The sequence below is a fragment of the Notothenia rossii genome (genome assembly GCF_949606895.1).
Source record: "Notothenia rossii genome assembly, chromosome: 1".
Taxonomy (NCBI): Eukaryota; Metazoa; Chordata; class Actinopteri; order Perciformes; family Nototheniidae; genus Notothenia; species Notothenia rossii.
In genome coordinates, this window is record NC_136912.1 from 3,876,632 (window position 1) to 3,899,862 (window position 23,231).

Consider the following 23,231-nt stretch of genomic DNA (forward strand, 5'->3'; position numbering starts at 1 on the left):
TGGGTTCACCATTACATGAATCAATCAAATTGATGTTGTTGGATATACTATACAGGACAATACTTTTCTTATGTATAGCTGCAAACAGTGTATAAGAGCAGCCTGCACACACACACACACACACACACACACACACACACACACACACACACACACACACACACACACACACACACACACACACACACACACACACACACACACACACACACACACACACACACACACACACACACACACACACACACACACACACACACACACACACACACACACACACACACACACACACACTTCAGCTGTCAGCTGAGGCTTGCCTTAACCAGGATATCAGCCATAGCTATGTTTTATTTATATATGTTACTTGGCAAAGGATTCACATACAGATTGAACTGGAGCTTTCATGCATGCAGAGGCACTTTTATACACACACACACACACACACACACACACACACACACACACACACACACACACACACACACACACACACACACACACACACACACACACACACACACACACACACACACACACACACACACACACACACACACACACACACACACACACACACACACACACACACAGAGTTGCTTGCAGTCACACAATCTCTTTAAAAACATTCAAATTAAAGAAACTTGAGGAATGAAAAGCCTGAAACAAAGCCACAATTACTGATTTCATGCATGCAGATGCACTTTTACGCAAACACACACACACACACACACACACACACACACACACACACACACACACACACACACACACACACACACACACACACACACACACACACACACACACACACACACACACACACACACACACACACACACACTTAAGATGCATAACAGCAGCCTCGATTTCCTCACAAACTAAACGAGAGCTGACAGAGGGAGAGGGATGGAGAGGAGAGGAAGATTTACCCCGACAGGACAGCAATCTCTGTTTTCCTCATCTTAAATGAATCCTGCCCACACACACACACACACACACACACACACACACACACACACACACACACACACACACACACACACACACACACACACACACACACACACACACACACACACACACACACACACACACACACACACACACACACACACACACACACACACACACACACACACACACACACACACACACACACACACACACACACACACACACACACACACACACACACACACACACACACACACACAGCGCTGAATAATTGAAGCGGCATTTAAATTGAATGTTGGTGGATAGCGCTCCTCTGTCTGGGCTCTGTCGCTGTTTGTCTCTTAAAGGCGGAGATGGGAAGATTTGGTCTCCCGGGCGATAGAAAATACAGCAATTACTTTTTTAGACATTTCATGAGGCTTTTATCCACAACGCTTTTCAATAAGCGTGCAGGTAGGGGCTCACACACACCCGTGATATTAAGGAATTTAAAATAAAATGTGTTTATTGAAAAACTGCTGGAGCGTTTGTTGTGTTTTTGTCCATTTGCCTGAAGTGGCAATTTGATGTAATTGTATGTTTACTATGAATACAATCCTACAAATTACAAATGTTATACCAAACAATATGACCCTTTTCCCTCACCCTATCCTAAGAGAGTGCATGTACGTAGACACGTTGTACCTCAGAGTACTTCCTAAAGAGTATTATTGTTACTGCAGGTAAGAGCTTAAGCTTGTGAAATGTGTCTGTTGATATATAGGATATACATATTTGTATATATATTTGTATGTTTGTATTCAGGATTGTGGGAAACGGTATTCCGATCTCTCTGTACACACAAACTGAACGATTGACAATAACGTTGACCTACATACTCTAATAGTCAGAGTACTTCCTAAAGAGTAGTATGGCTCCAGCAGGTAAGAGCTTCAGCTTGTGAACATACTCTTACGACCCGTCCACACTACAGCTTCAAAAAAAGGTTGCCGGCGGGCGTGTCTGAAGCTCGACCAACAACCAATCACATGAATCTCCCGCCCCTGACACACAAGCAGCGGTTTGATTGGCTAGAGCTTGTACTGTCATATGATTTGATTGGCTGACGCTTCCACCGAAAGCTTCAGAAGCTTCAAAAGTTGAACATTGCTCAACTTCTGCAGCCTGAAACGCCAGGAAAGCTCCGCTCTGCTACCCACAATTCAGTTCGGCGAAAAGCGAGACAACGTGACGTCACCCCATTCAAAGCGTTGGAAACCGTTTTTGAAGCTGTCGAAGCTGTAGTGTGGACGGGCCGTAATTGTCAGAGTACTTCCTAAAGAGTAGTATGGCTCCAGCAGGTAAGAGCTTCAGCTTGTGAACATACTCTAATTGTCAGAGTACTTCCTAAAGAGTAGTATGGCTCCAGCAGGTAAGAGCTTCAGCTTGTGAACATACTCTAATTGTCAGAGTACTTCCTAAAGAGTAGTATGGCTCCAGCTGTTTCTCTCTCCGACTGAGCGCAGATGTCTGCAGAGCCGAGCTCATCTGGCCGTGAAGATTCTCCCGGCTCCTCGGACACAGACACACTCCAGTTCTCTGGGAAACTTTTCACAACATCACCCTTCATTTATTCATACTCTCCTCCAACTCCTTCCTTCTTTCTCTCTTAAGGGTCTCGGGCAGCTGAAGCCAATTTGGTGAAATGCAGAGAGACACTTTGGACAGGCCATCGGTCCGGTGCTCACACACACATGCTCACACACACTCCCCCAACTGAGCTCAGGGTGGACACCACAGCAGTTATTAGCAGAATGAAGTGACTCCACATGGCAGCTGGACCTGTGTTTGACAGCAGGGAGATGGGCACACATTTGGATAATAGCATCTGGCTTTGTGGCTCTCAAACTTTGATTTATATTATGGAAAAAAATATTGTTTTGCTGCTTTCTTCTATTAATCAAATTAATAATAATACTTTTGCTTTATTGGGGGGGTCTGGGGGGGTCCGAAAACCAGTCAGTACCTGGTGTGAGGGTTAGGGTTAGGGTTAAGGTAATGTTGTGAATCGAGTGGCCTGTGTTCATCGTCCATAACATACGTCTGCCCATACCATAACCCCACCACCACCATGGGCCACTTGATTCACAACATTACCCTAACCCTAACCCTCACACCAGATACTGACTGGTTTCCGGACCCCGCCAGACCCCCCCAATAAAGCAAAGCTGCACGTTTCAGAGTGGACTTTTATTGTGGCCAGCCTAAGGCACACCTGTGCAATAATCATGCTGTCTAATCAGCATCTTGATATGCCACACCTGTGAGGTGGGATGGATTATCTCGGCAAAGGAGAAGTGCTCACTATCACAGATCTTTTCAGATTTGTGAACAATATTTGAGAGAAATTGTTTTTTTGTGTATTTAGAAAATGTTTTAGATCTTTGAGTTCATCTCATGAAAAATGGGAGCAAAAACAAAAGTGTTGCGTTTATATTTTTGTTCAGAGTATGTTGGCACACCAATAGAATGCAATGCCTCACATTCAAAAAAAACTTTAGCCAATCCCTGACATCAAATAGCCTCGAGGCGTTTTTCAAAAATCCCTTTCTGTGCCTGTACAGCTAGAAGCACTCCTAAAAACCACATTTGTAGCGTCAGGAGGTCGCCAGTTACTTTCATGAAACGGCAAAGATACAAGAAAAAAAGTTAAAAGACAACAAAACTATGTTCACCTTATAGTCAGGTGTAAATGTTCAGTTGCAGCAGCCTGGCAGTGGATCTGTTTGACCTTAGCAAAGCCCTGGCGTCAAGTAGCCTCGAGGCGTTTTTCACAAATAAGCTTTTGAGACTTTTAAAACCCTTTCTGTGCAAGAAGCATTCCTAAAAAAACACATTTGTAACGGCAAAGATACGAGAAGAAAAAGTTAAAAGACAAAGAAACTATGTGAGCCTTATTGCCAGGTGTGACACATCAGATTACAGGAAGGGTTTGAAGGAGCTCGACAGTAGGAGAGACGAACAGCCCTGGGCTCTCTTTCTTTCTTCGTCTCTTTCTCTTTCTGTTCCTCTCACTCCAGACGAGTGCAGGTGTTCAGACACAGCCGTGTTGCCGGCTTCAACTCGCCTTGATCCAGCTCCAGAAAACATAATATACTCCAGTGGCCTCGGGGCTTTGCAGTCCTTCATTCATCTGCAGCATAACAAATACACCTGACCCTTCAAAGCCCCTTTAGACCAAATGACTTTACGGACCAAATGAAAATCAGACAGACTTTAAAATGTATTGTTCTGTTCTCCTATAACACAAACCCAGATGGCCTTAGATCATACGCTTAATCTCTTATGTTTACATTGTGTTTCATCCTATAATCATTTATGTTTCTGTGCTGTTTCCCGTTCAGATATTGGAAAGCAATGTTTCCCGTAGCTGCTCTGGGGATTCTCTGCTTCAATTCATGCTGTGGTGAGATGTGTGTGCTGCCCCTCCTTGGACTGTTTATCAAAGATTGTGAAGATAGTAGGGATGTAACGATATACCGAATACCGCGGTATCGCGGTAATGAAACGGCTCAATACCGTCGTGAGACTGAAAAGATCTACCGCGATATTACCGTTCATTCATTTATATCTCGCCCTGTAAATAAAAACTGTAATGTTTTTGTTTGAACAGCAGAGGACGCCATAATACTAATCAAGAATACTCCCATCATCCTTTGCGTGCAAGCCCGCCCTCACACTCAGACCCAACGAGAAAATGGCGAATGGAGTAGACGAACGTGCTGACCAACTAAATAGAAATTGTGAAATTGAGGATGCTCCATCGACTTTTAAAGCTGTTGTGTGGCAGCATTTTGGTTTTCCCGTTTCAAGAAATGACAAAGGTGAAAAGCAAACTAACAAACGCCAAACTATTTGCAAATCCTGCCGGGCGACGGTCGCCTACAATTCGGGAAACACATCGAACATGAGAAGTCATTTGTCACATCACCACCCAGAAAAGCTCCGAACACAACAACCTACTGTGAGGAAAATGCCTAAGCCAGGCCAACTGACTCTGACAGAAATATTTGGAGCGCCACTTCCCCCTAACAGTCCAAGAGCTCAGGAAATAACAAGGTGCATCGGCGAGTACATGGCCAAAGACTTAAGGCCGTTTTCTGTGGTCGACAACAGTGGATTTCGGAGGTTAGTAAACACGCTGGAGCCCAAGTATGCCATTCCATCACGGCCATACTTTAGTCGAACAGTGCTACCCGCTCTGTACCAAGAGACAAAAGCTAAAGTGACACAGAGCCTCAAAGAAGCAGAGTGCATCTCAATAACAACAGATGGGTGGACTTCACGAGCTACGCAGAGCTATATTACAGTCACGACTCATGTTATGACCAGCGAATGGGAAATTAAAAGTTTTGTTTTACAGACGCGGCCTCTTTTCACATCACACACTGGACTAAACATTGCTAAGGTGTTAAAATCTGCTGTTTTGGAGTGGGGACTCGACAATAATCAAGGCATTGCTGTCGTAACAGACAACGCAAGGAATATGGATGTAGCGGTGAGAGAGGCCGGTCTTTCCCCACACATAAAGTGTTTTGCACACACTTTAAACCTCGCTTCAAAAGCGGGTTTGAACGTAAACCGGGCAAGTCGTCTGCTTGGTAGAGTGAGGCGTGTAGCTGCGTTTTTTCACCGCAGTTCAACTGCCACAGCTGTGCTGGCCACCAAACAGGGAATGTTAAACCTGCCTGCGCATAAACTCATCATGGATGTGGTCACAAGATGGAACAGCTCGCTTGACATGCTCGAGCGCTACCTGGAGCAACAACAAGCTATCGCTGCAACGCTACTCAGTGCTGAAGTCAGGCGCAACGCACGCGAGATAGACACTCTTGAACCAGCTGACATCACGGACGCCGAGGACATGGTTCGGCTTCTCTCACCGCTGAAAAAAGCAACCACCGTGCTGTGCGATGAGTCTCGACCTACAGTCTCTCTCATTGTGCCCCTCAAGCACATGATAGAGCAAAGCATGGCACAGTGCGATGAGGACTCCTCCACCATCGCCCAAATGAAGAGAGCCATACTGAAGGACTTTACAGACAGATACCAAGGGGAGCAAAACAAGTTTCTGCAAGAGAGCACTGCGTTGGACCCCCGGTTCCGGAGCTTGCACCAGCTAAATGACAGTCAGAGGGAGGACGTTTTCGACAGGCTGAAGTTGAAAGCCACACAGATGCAGAACCAGGTACATATTTAAATATTCTTTTTGTGTCTGTGTAACTTTTTCAGATAACGTAAGGTGGGTTTGCCTCTGTTGTTTTTGTGAAAAGAAAGATAAGACGTTTTTTTTCTACCTCTGCTTGCTTGCATAGAACCCTAGTGAAACAGAAGGGGAAAGAGCACATGACGCTGAGGAACAATCTCCTCCTTCCAAAAAGACAGCACTCGAAGATCTCCTTGGGGAGTCTTTCAGTGAAGAAGTGCACGTCGCACAGCACAACACTGGTATCCAGGCTGAAATTGACTTGTACCGCAAAGCGACCTCTATTTTACTCTCTGACTGTCCTCTCAAGTGGTGGAGAGACAATGCAAAGTGTTACCCACTGCTGTCCCCCATGGCCAAAGCATATCTCTCTGTCCCAGCCACATCAGTGCCGAGTGAGAGAGTTTTTTCCACAGCAGGGGATATTGTAAACGCCCAAAGATCCCAGCTTCTACCTGGAAATGTTGACATGCTCATCTTCCTGAAAAGAAACCTGTATGATGAGTGAGTGAGAGAGAGTTTGAGTTGAGTTACTTCAAATCTATTTTATTGCAGGGTCTGATTATTGAATGTTCTTGTTTATTTGCACAAAGAAAATGCATACTTTTGTTTGGTAGTACTTGTTCTTGTTCCAGTCTGTTACTGTTTTGACAATTTAAATGTACTACTATACTAAATGCTGTACAAATCAGATTTATTATTTAATAAAGAAAACATTTTGGAGTAAAAAAAAAAAAATTGTATTTTTTTTTAGAATTTTTTTTTCCTTCAATATATCTCGATAAATATCGTACCGTGGACTTGTTATCGCGGTATTACCGTACCGTGAGTTTTTGGTATCGTTACATCCCTAGAAGATAGAGATCTGCAAAGTTGAGATATTGGGTAAAAACTTTAAATAACAATGCAATTGAGTCTAGCATAGGGTGACCAGTCCCCGTTTGTATTGGCCTGTCCCCGGTTGAAACTGTCCGCGGAAATGTCCCCGTTTTTTAATATACGTTAAAAACACATAGCAAGGTGAAATAAAACGTTTCATGTCAGGAAGCACTGGGTAAACAGACTTTGGTCAAGCCAGCCCCCCACTACGGAAAACACAGTCAAGCCAGCCCCCCACTACGGAAAACACAGTCAAGCCAGCCCCCCACTACGGAAAACACAGTCAAGCCAGCCCCCCACGTTGTATTGCGGTGCGCGAACATCCTATGCATTACGTCAGAGGCCTGTAAAAGCTGCCTTCAAAATAAAAGCGTTTACTCGGTCAATAACAAATATACCTAAAAAAAACACCAAACATATTCATATATACTGGAGCTTAAATTAAGAAATATGTACTATATAATGTGATCAATAATAATTTAAAACAAACTACGTAAGAATACAGTTATGAAGACATATCTGACATTTCCACTGGGTGACTAATTTCAATTGATGTTGACACCATCTCACAACACTCCTAAAATAACATTTCTTTCTGAAGCACAATTTAAAAAGTATGCTGTTTAAAATCTCAAATTAGATCTATTGTCCATCTATATTTTGATTATTATTTAATGGAAACCGTCCATAATCAAAGAGTCATTCGAAGTGAATTAAATACTTATTTCACTTCAGGGTGATAGCAGGACACCCCATCTAGTCAATCAGAGAAAATCAGGACAATCTGATGTAGAATTTCAAAATAAAATACTTTTGAAATCTCATATATGGGCTATCGTCCTTCTGTTTTTATACAAGAATAAATAAAAAACTGTCAAATTATCAAAGACTTATTTCACTCCAGGGTGATAGCAGGACACCCCATCTAGTCACTCAGAGAGAATCTGGACAATCTGATGTACAGTTTCAAAATAAAAGAACTTTGAAGTCTCATATATGAGCTATCGTCCTTCTGTTTGTATCCAACAGCTCAAATGTTTGAATTACATTGAACCAGAATTGTCCCCCTTTTTTCTTTAACAGTGAAGAAAATTGGATATGTTAATGAGATATTGACTGCAAAACTAAAAATGTCCCCGGTTTTAATTTTGAAAATCTGGTCACCTGACGGCCCGTCTACACTAAAGGCATCAAAAAATCTTGAAGATGGGCGTGTCTGAAACTTGGCGATTTTTTGCTAGCAACGCGACCAACAACCAATCACATGAATCTCCCGCCCCCGACATACAAAGCAATAGCAATGTTAAAAAGAAGTAAACTGGATATAAATTCTCCAAACAGGCGAAAAACCTACCAGTTTCACCCACTGTCTCTGCCACCTCCCTCCATGCCTGGTTCCTCCGGTTTGTATCCCGGTAAATAGTTCTGGTCGTAAAGAACCGGGTGATTTGCTACCGTAATATCTCGTTTGGAATATGAGGAAATTAACTGCGGTCTGGCTCTCCCAGCTTGCACGCGGTTTGATTGGCTGCGCTTGCACTGGCGGGATTTGCATAAACGGGATTTGATTGGCTGATGCCAAGCATCGAGCCTCAAAAGTTGAACAATGTTCAACTTTTGATGTCGATAGATGCTCGTGATGCTTGCAAAGCCATGCCATGCTCCCCACAATGCAGTTCGGCGAAGATTAAAAATCTTCTACGTCACCCCATTCAAGTGAATGGGCGAAGCGTTGAAAGCATTTTTCGATGCCTGTAGTGTAGACGGGCCGTTAGTCTAGCAGTTCTCTGAGGCTGTGCATAGAGAAGTGCTTTGAGCTAAACGCTAACATGCTAATATTTAGTATGAATAATATTCACAATCCTAGTCATATTAGAATGACTACTTTAGCTATTTAGAAATGTACACAAAGTCATCAAGTGTTTTCGAGATTCAAAGCTTTATTGTCATTGAGTGTGATGTGTCCTGTTCTTGTTTGTTCCTTTCAGGACTCCACGTGGTCTGTGTTTTGTTTTGATGTTGACCTTAATGTCTGCCTCTTTATGCATGTCTTGTATCATCTCTTGCACTTAATATGTCGTTGCTGCTCTAGTGTGGTAAATACTTGTGTGTGCTGCTCTTGCTGTTTTGCATATCATGTATTTATGTGTTGCTTTGTTTACAGATGTCATGTTCTTACAGTATGTTGTATGTCAGGGACTATGGATGGAAATGAGCTCAAAGCTAAAATCCGGCATATTTACACTTGAAGCATTATTTGTCTAAAGTGTTCATTAATGTGCATTGTCCCTATTCCAATAAACGATTACATGAAAAAATGAATTGTCTTCATGTTTCTGTGGTCTTAGTTTGAACTTTTCTTCTTACTTGTGAAGCCCTTTGTGAATTATATTTCTTTGAAAGGTGCTATAGTAAATAAACGTGTTATTATTATCCGTACAATCGCAACAGAGTCGTGTTGACACAGAAAAGTTCAAGGCAGCTCCAAAAATACAACATACCTCGCTAGGACTGAAAAAGAAAGAGTGAAAATAGAAATATAAACCAAATACTGCAAGAGAATGGCGCGAGGGACAAAATGGTGCGAGTGCAACGTAGAAATAAGTCAACTGTATATACTGTATGTAAGATGGAGTAAGATATATGAAATGCTGTTCAGTCAACATTCAGTAAAGTTTTTCCAATTTATTTTTTCCACCTCTTGTAACACCTCCATTGGACTCCTTTGTATACTTCCTGAACATAGTGACATCACTATGTAACACTTGCGCTTCTATTGGCTAGCGCTGCAACACATTATACTTGATCGAAGAAGAGGCGGGACATCTCTAAGCTGTTGACCAATCACAACAGAGCCTTAACATTACTGAAAAGCCAGGTCAAATGTGAAAAGCAGGCACAAAATACCCATACGAACCTTAGAAGGATTATATGTCCTCTTTAATCGCTCTTTAAACTATGTCTCATGACTTTCAGAGTACTTTATCTGAGCGTCTAATGTTGCTGTTGATGGCTTTATATATCTTAAAGGTCCCATGTCACGGCCATTTCTACTGATCATAATTCCATTGTTGAGGTCTACTCGAATAGATTTATATTGTGCAATGTTCCAAACTCACATTTGTTTCTCATACAGCATCTCTGTATAGTATGTGTATTCACTCTCTGTCCTAAACGGCTTGTTGGAGCTCCCCCCCCCCCCCTTCTCCCTGTGAGCCCAGTGTGCTCTGATTGGTCGGGACATTGCTGCTCGCCACTGCTGCGAGGAGCAGACAGGTTTCCGGGTCGTTGATACAGCGACAACAAGCTAAACTCATCCTGAGCACACAAACACTCACAGCCGAAGTAAAAACAATAAGTGTGTCTTGATATTGAGAAAGAAAAAGGTTTGTAACGCTGTGAGAATGGGTCTGCGGAGAGCATTTCTCCGCCATCCCAACTCGTCTATTACCAACCAGTGAGCTCTATGCAAGTCAATGGGACTCCCTGTTAGTTAGCCAAGGGATCCTGGTGAGTGAGGGACTACGTGGATTGGTCCATTTGGGCCAATCCGGTCATTTGTTGTTGATCTGGGTGTTCACACGTCACGGAACCCAGGAAGTAAACAATGGAAAAAGAGAAATGTCCAACGAGGCGTTCTGGGGCAGCAGAGACAGGTCTTCTCTGTGTTAGAGTTTTACTCCCTACAGGGTGTACTTTGAGGGTTTGTGACTCTGCAGACCGTTTACATGCAGAGAAACCTTCATAACACACAAGGGGACGGGTGATAACCAGAAAAGCACGACATGGGCCCTTTAAACCCCAACGTGTCTCATACAAGCGTTAAAGTGTGTGTCAGTATTTGACTTTGAAACTATGCAGAGAGGTCGGGGCAATTCATCCGTCATCTATATAGTCTTTGAGAGACTTCAGTGAAAACAATCTAAAGTCAGTGGATCGCGAGTCATTGCTATTCCTCGTGTTGAGTACATGTTGATATATTTTAGTCTGGACCAATGTTTGAGGGAATATAAAAACATCCCTGGAGCGTGACTCAAAGTCCAATTAATGACTGACTCTGACTTTAGCGTAATAAAACAAATTACATCTGTTCACGAGTTCTGAGAAATGAAATTGCATTAATATGATTCGCCGAGATTCAAAACAATCACAGAGTGACAAGGGATTAAAATCCTCCCACACACACTACATGATATTTTCCATGATGACCTGACCTGAGTTTCAATAGACCAGGGAAGACCATGAATATTAAAATGAATACCAAAAAGGTTAAATTACTATTGATTACAAAGAGGGCTCCATCTGCTTCCTCTATCAGAGCTGCAAAGACATCACAAAGATGGCGGCTAAGTGCTGCTCTCAGAGTATTGATCCAATCCGTCTCTTTGAATTTAATTTCCCACTACCTGTCGTGTCTTTTGGGGCGACTCCACCGCTATGTGCCGAGTCAGATGAAATGCCCACAGTCATTTAAAAGGATCAAGTGCAGGATCTGGAGACACAGAATAAAAGCAGTGCTGTCAGCTGAAGTTAACGGAGATGTAAGAGAGAAAGGGTTTATTTGAGTGTGTCTGCTTTCAGAGAGCAGATGAAGGAAACTGCAGAATCAGAATCAGGTTTATTGCAGAGTAGGTTTGCACACAGAAGTTGGTTTAGTGGTGCAAAGATAACGAACAAAGTGAAGAGAAGTAGGGCTGCTCAATTAATAGTATTTTAATCGCAATTACGATTATGGCTTGCAACGATTACGAAACCAACGTAATCGAAATAAAACGAATTTTTTTTAATTATTATTACTTTTTTTTTTTTTTTTTTTTTATACTTTTTTTTTTTTTTTTAATTGGATTTTCAGTTGAATTATACTTTAAGTTCAGGGTAATCAACTGTTAAAAACATACTGGTCAAATGTTGTTTCTCCAATAAATTCATGTTTTCAAAGTAAATGGATAATCGTTTTTAGCAACCATGATATCAATTATTGACCCAAATAAAAGAGATTATGATTTTTGCCATAATCGAGCAGCCCTAAAGAGAAGCAGCAAAAATATAAATAGTTACACAGAATATAAATATACAAACTATACTGAAAACTCATCTCTTTCGACTCCACTTCGAGCGATAGAATTATTAACAAAGCACTTATATACTAATAAAGGACAGGCTTATCTAAAGCCAGTTGAGTAGCACTTGAAATGTTTGGCTCTATGAAAGAGAGTCAGCTAAATGCAATGTAATGTTATGTAACAAAGAAAGTAAGTACAGTGAAACTTTGAAGAACACTCAGTATATTAGGTTTGAATGCGGAGGGCTTTGATTCAGATTCAAACGACTTTGTTTTCAATTACATTTACATACAATTGAAATTATTCTAATTAAATTACAACTTAGATGTACTTTTAATTTGTTTGCTTTCAAATCAGCATTTTGCACAGATTCAGTTCAGGGTTAGGGTCAACTCAAATGTGCTTTACCCACAAGTGAAATATTAGAATTCCTTTATTCGTCCTACAGAGGAGATAATATACATTTGTTTCAGCAAGAAAAGAGCTAAAGACAGCTTAGCATTAACTGAGAAGCTTAACAAATATATATAAAAGATACATCAAAAGAATTAGTACAACATTTACCAAATACATATCCGGTAACAGTTTTGAAGATGTAGCAGCCAGGTATATATTGCACGGTTATTAATAGCATATTGCACATATTTGATATTTCACAACAAGGGGTGTTATAGTAGTCTGTGTTGTTATATGTGTAGGGGTCTACCAGGGACCATGAACAAACTGCTTCTTTATAAGCTAATAGTGTGGTTTCATGAAAATAAATGTCTGTTGTAACCTTAGTGGAGTATAGTTTGATATATATATCATTTAAAAACTTTTTCACAAATTAAAATGTTAAGTTGTTGGTTGCCTGATAGCTCATTGGCGGCCAATATGTGGACCCGATTTTATCTCGATTTAATTCTGTTAATCTCAGTTATAAGTTGTTCATTAATAACATTTCCAAATGTTCCATTTTATGTCAATTTAAAGGAAAATGACGTATTTTGAATCTGAATCTCAGCCCTCCGCATTAAAATCTAATAAACTGCATGTTCTTCAAAGTTTCACTGAATTTACTTTCTTAAAATAGTTATATTTTTGCTGCTTCTCTTACAACTTTGTTCCTTTCTGTGTGCAAACCTATTTGGCAAATAAATCTGATCTGGCTCAAGAAATATCTTCGAAAAAAACTAAAACATGTAGTTTGCTAAAAGACAAATCATCGTGTCACATATGATGTCTGAAATATCTGATAAAAACGTTCTTGTAAATGCTGGACGATGTTCAGCCGACACAGAGCCCTGTTGTCGGGGATGATTACCACTTGGCCTCCACTCAGAGTCACTGATAGGGTGTTTTGCCCACCGCTCAGCTCAATCACTGATTGGCTGGAGGAACACGACGTGGTGGGATATCACTTCCTAAACGGAGCCAGTTTGCTGATTGCCAAAAAACTGTGAAGAAGCCTCTTCTTCCAGAATATAAGCTAGGGTGGATTTTAGCAAACAACGAGTGGAACACGGCCAACATGAACTGCAGTCAGAAAAGAAAAAAGTGACACCATATGTTCGTGTTTGTGTGCTCACACGCCACGATGGAGTTCAACAAACACTAGAAGCTTGTCTGCAGGCAGAGATAAGACCAGAAGTTAAACCTCAGTGGGCGGAGTTTCTCTGGTTAGGGAGCAGCTAAAGAGGAAAGCTTTTCTTTCAGGATTATCATCAGGAACAAAGGACGTAAAGCTGGATTGATGAGTCTCTAGAGATATAGATAAACGCCTCTATTAACGTAGACAAAGATCATTGTTCTGGACCAGGAGCCTGAAGGTACGCCTCTAGAGGTTTCTAATGAACAAAGACGGCTACAAGGTTCATTATTGAACTACGAAAGATAAGTAATGATCGTAACTGGAAGTCCACTTGCTTGCCTTTTTTATCTCCATTAGAACTTCACTTAGCTCTTGTCACATGCCCTATGGTAGGTTTGTAATAATCTCAAGAGTTTATGATAAGTGAGCAAAGTCCATATTGTGCATATTGTGATGGAAACTTGTGGAGCAAAGGAGTGAAAACACAGTGAGACATCTAGAGCTTAATGTCAAACCCTGAAGGTTTACTATGAAGTTACGGCCGGAGACTTGACAAGACATGTCAATGCGGTTGCCCGACCAATTCTGAAGATCTCTTCCGTAGTCAGAGGCTTTAACCAGAGCATGATCAACATTCTTCATTAACAAGACTAAACAAACAGGGCAGAACATTTAACTAAAACTGTCGTCCATGGCCAAAGAGTGTACAGCAGTGGGACCTACGCACCCGATAAGGACTGCCAGATGTCCACAAACAATAAACTATCTCAGGTCAGCTTGTGTTCGGTCATGAACTGAAAACACAAGGAGCCTTAAGAGAGATAGCAGCAACACACCAAGGCTGTAGACCTATACCATGGGAAAGGAGAGAGTGAAAGGAGAGAGTGATGGACTGGGTTAAAGGTTAGATACATACACAAAATATTCCCCAACACATATGACAGTAGAGCCTTTGAATTGTATCTTGAATCAAATGCTCGCTAAAGAGTCTTTGAGCATGTTGTCTCTCAGTGATCATGCTGAATTAAAGTATTATCATAATCGTATTGAATGTTGCACCTCTTTGTTGGACTGATTTAAAGGTCACCTATTATGCAAAATCCACTTTCTCAAAGAAAGAGACTCTGAAAGTTTCAGGAACGAAGATTCTCTCTCTTTTTGATCCATTTCTATAAAAACCTGTCTGAAAATGAGCTGATCAGATTTTGGCCACTTTATGATGTCATAACAATGTGTTGTCTTGTGTAACCATTAGCCAATCAGCAACCAAGGTAACCCCCCCCCCCCCCCCCCCCTTTATCACCTGAATCTCCTCCTATAGCACCATTGAGTTCTTTGTAACCAAATGTCTCTCAGAGGGGCGTGGGGAGGGGCTCCTTATTTCCATCTAAAGTAACAGACAGAGAATCAGCACTTTGAAAACAGGGCTGAAACAGAGGGGATTATGGGTAATGCTGCAATGATCTGTTTGGTGTTTCAGCCAATCAGAGACAGGCTCTGTATATATCTGAGACATATTGATGAAAACAGTGTGATAGTCTACTTCAGTTTCTAGGGGCAGCGTTTCTGGGGTAGGCATGGTGCATGTCTTTGTCTCATGGCCATGGCCTTACAGAACTCTACCTCAAAAGGTGTCATGTCTATCCCAGTCTCAGTAGGATGTATCTCTGTGAATGGTAACTGTCGGCAAATGTGTGAACACTTCATAGCAGGACAACATTTTGTGTCAAAGTGTCACAGTGGCAGTCCATAGTGAGGAGGATGATTATTGCTTTAGCGAGAAACTCTGTGGACAGAAAGCAGAGAGGCAGGCGTCACATCGAGAATAACTGCCACCGTGGCAGTCCAAAGCACTAAAGCTCGGCCGAGAAACAGGAGAAAAGCAGCGGAAACCCGACAACATTTCCTGTTTATCATCAAATAAATAGTTGTATTCACTGCTCATCTAATTCAGCTCACAGCAAGGACACTGATAATATAATAAACCCATAATCCACCTCACAACATGGCGTCCATATCAATGCTGGCATGGACAAAACGAATGGATTTCACTTACATGCTTATACAGAGAAGAAGTTAACCAAAGTAATAAAGGAAACACATTTTTACATCAACATAAGAAATTCAAATAAGAATCTGAAATAAAATATACACTTAACCCTCCTGTTGTCTTCGGGTCAAATCTGACCCATTTACTACTTTCATCAATCATAACTTGTTTGTTTTACATTCGATTGCATTAAGGCTTTATGATATCCTTCACAGAAGACATTTCAACATATACAATGGCTGATCACCACTTTCATTGAACTTTGGATGATTTAGTCAACTTTGTAACACCCATGGTGTAACACCCATCTGTCAGAAACATTTGATACATTTCCCGCTCTTATGTGCCCCTCCCCCCACATGGATCACACCTGGCACACACACACATGTTCAGTGTCTGTTCTTTGTATATGTACTGCAGTTGTTCATGTATACCAGTAGTCTGATGTAATATGTAGAGTTTGAAAGGGTGTTAAATGAAATGTGGTGATGATTAATGGTTTTTATGTTAATTAGGGCTGAACGATTCATCGATTTTAAATCAAAATCGTGATTTGAAATGATGCGATTATCAAATCGCAAAGCCTGCGATTTTTTTTTACGTATTTTCTTTTTCTTCTTGTGTGTCAGTCATAATCAGAAGTGCTGTGCTCCACATGTACCAGTCATTGTTAACCAATCAGAAGTGGAGATTGATCCAATCAGCTGCAAAGTATTTTTGAAAGTGCCTGCCCTTTCCAAATGGCTTCCAATGGAGCTCTCCTAGATGGTTTGGTGAACCGTCTGAGTCAGGTTAGTGATGCTCCATCACATGTTTCTATCACAGGGTGAATCTTAAACTGAAGCTTGACTTTAAAGCAACCCAACGGAAGTTTCATGTAAGTTTAGTTCTTTCACTCGTAGCTCGGGCTGCGGGGGTGCTAGAGACGGGAGCATGTTGATGCGACCTTCCTAGCCAGAGTTATGGGCGCATTTTACAATAAACTTACGTTGGGTCGCTTAAAAACAAATATCGCAAATCGAATATCAATCGCAATATTTGTCAGAAAAATCGCAATTAGATTTTTTCCCAAAATCATGCAGCCCTAGTGTTAATGTAATAGCAGTTAAAACAGGACCGCGAACACTGAAGTAAGGGGGGGGAACGAAGTAAGAATGTGCAATAAAATATATATACAAACATAAGTTGGAGTAAAAATATATAATAAAATATAAAAATGTAATTAAATAAACTAAAGAAAGACTATAAAATAATAAAAATGTAGATTTAAATTAGATGTCTATATATTACAATATACACAATATCTATAGAACTATAGTATAGTGCCAGTCTATTGACTCAAAATGAACAGAATCAAGAGCAAGTTGTATTTGACATAACTAATAATGTTTTGACAGGAGAAGTTTAGCTATGATATTTGTTCTTACACTAGTTAATTCTTCAGTCGGTGGTTCTTGTTTGTTAGATTTATTGGTTGGACGAAGGTTAATCGTTCTCTAATGACAGCTTGTCTTCAGCTCATCACGTTCCTCCTCCATCGACAGCTCGGTGGGATCATCTGCCTAAAAAAAGCAGTTTTCTTTCTCGAGTGTCAGTTCCCAGCGGAAGACAGACTTCAGCTTATTTTTGGGATGATGGATTTGGCTTTTAAGTAAATGACAGGAGGCTTTTTTGGTCTGATAAACACTCGGCACCCACTCTTGACAAGTAGCTGGGATCAAAGCGAAGCTCCACACCTTTGAAAACTCGGAGACAAAACAACGAGAAGACAGAACAAGACAGCTACAAATGGGCTTTTAAAAAATAGATTAAATGCAGATTTGAAACGGAAAATGACGCATGAAAAGTCGAGGTCTCACAAATATGTGCCGATGAGTTCTGCTGAGTCAGCAAACACACAAATGCCACTATAAGCTGTAGACACAGGTTTGCACGGGTATACAACACACACACACACACACACACACACACACACACACACACACACACACACACACACACACACACACACACACACACACACACACACACACACACACACACACACACACACACACACACACACACACACACACACACACACACACACAGAATGATGCAGCACATAGTGTCAAAGCTGCCGTTCAACATTTGACTTCCTTCACAAAATAAAATAACTGTCAATATCTCTGCAGATAAACTGTACTACACACACACACACACACACAAACACAAATGCACACACACACACACACACACAAACACACACACACACACACAAACACAAACGCACACAGTCAATACTGGAGACATTGTATATTTAACTACGCTGTCATGGTTTGAGCCTGTCGATCTTTTAAACAACCTCTCTCTTCACACACACACACACACACACACACACACACACACACACACACACACACACACACACACACACACACACACACACACACACACACACACACACACACACACACACACACACACACACACACACACAGTCAATAACTGTAATTGCTGTCTGCCTCACTAAAGCTGTCACTAAGCCTTTGACTACCTCATGTCATGAATACACACTATCTCCCGCTGAAGCTTATGTACAAGTACACACACACACACACACACACACACACACACACACACACACACACACACACACACACACACACACACACACACACACACACACACACACACACACACACACACACACACACACACACACACACACACACACACACACACACACACACACACACACACACACACAGCTTCTCGCTCTCCCTGTCCATCCTTTCCACTTACGACCCATCACGTATGTCAATCATTCGCTATCGTTACTTCCTTTTTTAAATTCTTCACATCCTAGATTCCCTGTCACGCAGCTTTACTGAACACTATAACGTTCTGTCAGTCTCCCCCCTTATCCCACCATTCACCCCTCTCCCCCTCTCTCTGCTTACAGCTGGGTGTCCGAATGAAAGAGAAATAGGGTCTGCGACAGAGGGAACTGCAGCAGAGAGCTCGTACCTGTTTATCGGGTACACTCAACGGGTGTTAGGAGTTCACGTCAACGTAGCTCCACACAACTGTGTCATGGAAGTATAAATAGATTGTTGTCGTCCACCTTTAAACACCACTCAAGTAATATCACATCTGCTCTAGCTTGGGGGAAATGTGCTGAATGCCTGGATGGTGCACTCATAAAAATCAAAAAGTTTGGTGGGAAATGCTGGACACTTTTCACACTCAACAACCGCCGCCATGGCTACGTTACAGAAGCTACGCAAGCAGCCACACTTGCTCTGGTGAACACATTAAAATATAAATAAAAGTTACACTTATGGGTTTTTTCCATATTTAATAAATGCACCACTATACTTTCAATCGTACAAAAAGCCACCATTCATTTTTCCGGTAAACTGAAACTGAGTAGATGTGTGCTAACGCTATCCTTAACAACTACAATTGATATTTCTGGTGATGAAAGCGAACCCATGTGCTGTGAGACAAGGCTTTGAAAAACACACTAAGCAAGTGTCAACAGTTCACGACATGGCATTGCAGTCAGGGAATAACAGCACATGATTTTGCACAAACGTTCTGTAATGTTCTGTAGCATGGTGCATGTTCGTGCTGAAGGTGGTAATCAAGTGTAGATCATCTGTAGCTAATTTGTTTATATATGCCATTGAAATATTCTTTCATTGGGTACGAGGTAGGGCTGCTCAATTAATCGTATTTTATTCGCAATTATGATTATGGCTTGCAACGATTACAAAAACAACGTAATCGAAATAAAACGATTATTTGTTATTATTATTTTTTTTTTTTTTTTTGGGGGGGTTTTCAGTTGAATTCTACTTAAAGTTCAGGGTACTCAACTGTTGAAAACATACTGTTCACATTTTTTTTTTTTTCAATAAATTCACGTTTTCAAAGTAAATGGATAATCGTTTTTAATAATCGTGATATCAATTATTGACCCAAATAATCGAGATTATGATTTTTGCCATAATCTAGCAGCCCTAGTACGAGGGCACAAAAGATGGAGATATACATAAATGAACAAGCTTGTGTTGACTGACCTCGCCTGAAGGAAAAAGTATTTACAGGTGGCCAGCATAGAGAGGGATGCAGTGGTGGGCCGTCAGGGCCAGCAAGGCCTTCTCTGCTGGCCTAAACATCATCAGAATATAAATTAAATTTTGATATATTTTTTCCACAAATATGTATTAAATTATTCCCTGTAGTCTATTCTCTTCATTTCATAGCTTTCCTCTTGGTTGCGCTGCTTCCAGCCTCAGAACGAGATTTGGAGGGTTGTCCTTTATGTTAGAGCTTTTATCCAATCATATTTCAGCCATAATGTGTTGCCAGGGTCCAAGAAATCTGCCCTTAGGCCTTCAGAATCAACAGTGCGGGCGCCTGTAGATTAAAGTGAACGGAAACAAAACTGTGGCGTTAACCAATCAGATTTTGAGTTGGCGACAACGGGCCAGCTAGCAGGCGTACGATGACGTTAGCACGTGCACGTCTTTTGATTGGATACGCACTATTGAGAGGCAGAGCTATGTAGAGCTAGCAAACTGAACTTGAATTTGAACGAGCTAATTTGTGTAGATTTCTACAAGCTGTTTTTTTTCAACCCACAATGGCTGAAGGAGGAGAAGAGATCGATTTGGTCGCAGATATAATTACAACGCCATTTTCAAGACGAACTTTTCAAGAAAAGCTAGACATCGTGAGAAGAGAACGGCCAACCCCGACGCTAGCGAGCCTATCACAGCGGGGGAAAGGGTTTGTCCGCCACTTTCAAATCACTAACTACGAGCGGTACCCCTGGCTCACAGCCTCCGAGAGGCACTGCAAATTGTACTGCTGGGAATGCCTGCTATTTGCAACTGATCGATTTGGTGTTTGGAGCCACACTGGATTTGCAAACTTGAGTTGTCTAACCAAGGCAGCAACGAGACACCAAAGCACGGCTGGGCACTTACAAGCAATGGTGCTTTTGAAAACCTTTGGGGACACCCGAGTGGATCTACAGCTCAACGAACAAGTGCGCCGGGAAACGGAGCTCCACAACGAAAGGGTGAACAAAAATAGGGAAATATTGAAAAGACTGATTGATTGTGTCCTGTTTTTGGGTAAACAGGAACTTTCATTTAGGGGACACGATGAAAGCGCCGAGTCCAGAAACAGAGGAAACTACGTGGAGCTTCTTTCTTTGCTTGCTGAGAACAACACAGACTTGCATTACCACCTGTCCACAAACAAAGTGTTTACTGGGACGTCAGGCAAAATACAAAACGACCTGATTTATGCTATTGCTGAAGTGATGGGAGAAGAGATCAAAATGGAGATTAAAAAAGCACCCTTTGTCGCTGTTATGGTGGACGAAACGACAGACGTGGGTAATGTAGCACAACTGGCACTTGTCCTGCGTTATGTGACGGACACAGGTGTCAAGGAGCGGTTTGTCAGATTTGAAGATGTTACAAGCGGCAAGCGAGCTGATGACATTGCCGCTCTTATTTTCCGTTTCATGGAGGAATATGAATGTAGTCTGGATAAAGTTGTGGCACAGTGTTATGATGGCGCAGCGGTCATGGCATCTGGACTAAACGGGGTGCAGGCTAAAGTTAAGGAGAGGGCACCTATGGCCTTATTCATTCACTGCTATGCACATCGACTAAATTTAGTACTGACTCAAGGGGCCTAAAAGCTTAAAGAATGCAAGGTCTTTTTTGCCAGCCTCAATGGCCTTGCAGCATTTTTCTCCAGATCCCCTAAGCGCACGCAACTGCTGGATGACATTTGCAAGCGTCGTCTTCCTAATGTTGCACCAACGCGGTGGCAATATACATCGAGATTGGTCAATGCAGTCTTTGAGAAGAGAGTTTCCCTAAAGGAGGTGTTTGACCACATACTGGAACATCATGAGGAGTATGATGGGGATACTATGCTTAGCGCTGATGGATTTAATGCACGTCTGGATGATTTTGAGTTTTGTTTTTTGCTTGAAACATTCAATGGGATTTTTAAGCATTCAGATGTGCTCTTTGGAATACTACAGAAACAAACATTGGATGTACAATTCTGTCTGACAAGGGTGAACGAGTTTTGTGACACAATTGAGCGAGAGAGGTGCCAGTTTCGTCAGATCTACGAGGACACAGCGCGCATCTCAAGTGGTCCGAGCGCACGCAGAGGCCCACGTACAGCACAAGGAGACCTTCGCGCATACTACCAACAACTCACAGCAATATTCTGGACAACATTCTTTGCCAGATACGGAGTAGGTTTCAAGACCACGAAAAATTAATGTTTCTCTCCCTCCTGGACCCCCAGCACTTTCAGACCTACCGGAAAAAATTCCCGCATACAGCCTTAGCCAAATTAACACAGAGTCACGGAACACTGTTCGATCTGTCCCGGCTAAAAACAGAACTGACTGTAATGTATGCCATGACTGATTTTGAAGGGAAAAGTCCCATTGATCTCCTTGATTTCCTTAAGCAGAAAAATCTGAGTGAGAGCATGGGGCAGCTTTACACATTGGCATGTGTGGCAGTGACTATCCCTGTGTCCACTGCTTCTGTCGAGCGGTCATTCTCGGCCTTAAAGCGAATTAAAACTTATGCCAGAAATTCTACTGGACAGACTAGGCTTTCATCATTAGCCTTCATGTCTATAGAAAATGACTTATTGGTGGAACTGAAACGCACAGATAAACTGTACAACAGAGTCATTGAAGTCTTCTTGAGGAAAGAAAGGAGGATGGATTTTGTATTCAAATAATCAGTTGTTTTGGTGAGTACAAAGCATTTTATTTTTTATTTTATTTTAATATATTTTTGTCATTTTATGTCGTTAATATTAAATCAATATTAACGAATTAATATATATGTAATTAAAATGACAAATATATAAAAAATAAATGTTTGATGCTTCTGCAAGAGATATAGAGATGTGTGTGGCGCACTGGCTCAGCTGTGCAGTAAAAGTACTCAAGGAGACTTGTTGAATTGTTTTGGTTTAACCTTTATCAAAGTGGACATTCAGTGCTAGGAATACACTTTCACCACTGTCGCAAATATATCCTCATGAACAAATGCAAATTATTTGTTTGTTTTCTTTTATTTTCAGTGAATAGTTTGTGTCTTTATCGTCACGTTTCTTAAATGAAACTGCTTTGGGTGCGACAATGCGCTGTTTAGTGAACAAACTTGGTTTGGTGGACTTAATAAAACTTTGTAGACTAATGCCTTAAAAGCCCCTTTTATTTTTAAGTTTTGACCGTATCCAAGCGATCTTAAAGCTGGTAGTTTAACACTCTTAATTGTAAATGCGGATATATTGATTATAAATGCTTCGGAAATATTAATATAACTCTGTTGTACTTGACTATGTTAAGGTGATGCAACGCCCGGTTATACTGCGTTTCTGTCTAAATGTATAGTTTCTAGAGCCATGGCGTCATAA

General features: G+C 41.4%; 2 protein-coding genes across 4 annotated transcripts in view; one reads left to right on the plus strand and one right to left on the minus strand.

Moving 5' to 3' along the window:
• LOC307017619 (protein phosphatase 1 regulatory subunit 29-like) overlaps nucleotides 1–23,231 on the minus strand; it is a 339,917-nt gene that overhangs the window by 296,924 nt on the left and 19,762 nt on the right. The gene's annotated exons all lie outside the window — the stretch shown is intronic.
• LOC307013147 (E3 SUMO-protein ligase ZBED1-like) lies at nucleotides 4,449–6,950 on the plus strand. The gene is made up of 2 exons (XM_079640404.1): nucleotides 4,449–6,181; nucleotides 6,309–6,950. Exons 1-2 carry the CDS (start codon nucleotides 4,691–4,693, stop codon nucleotides 6,705–6,707), a joined length of 1,890 nt encoding a protein of 629 aa, XP_079496530.1. The 5' UTR covers nucleotides 4,449–4,690; the 3' UTR covers nucleotides 6,708–6,950.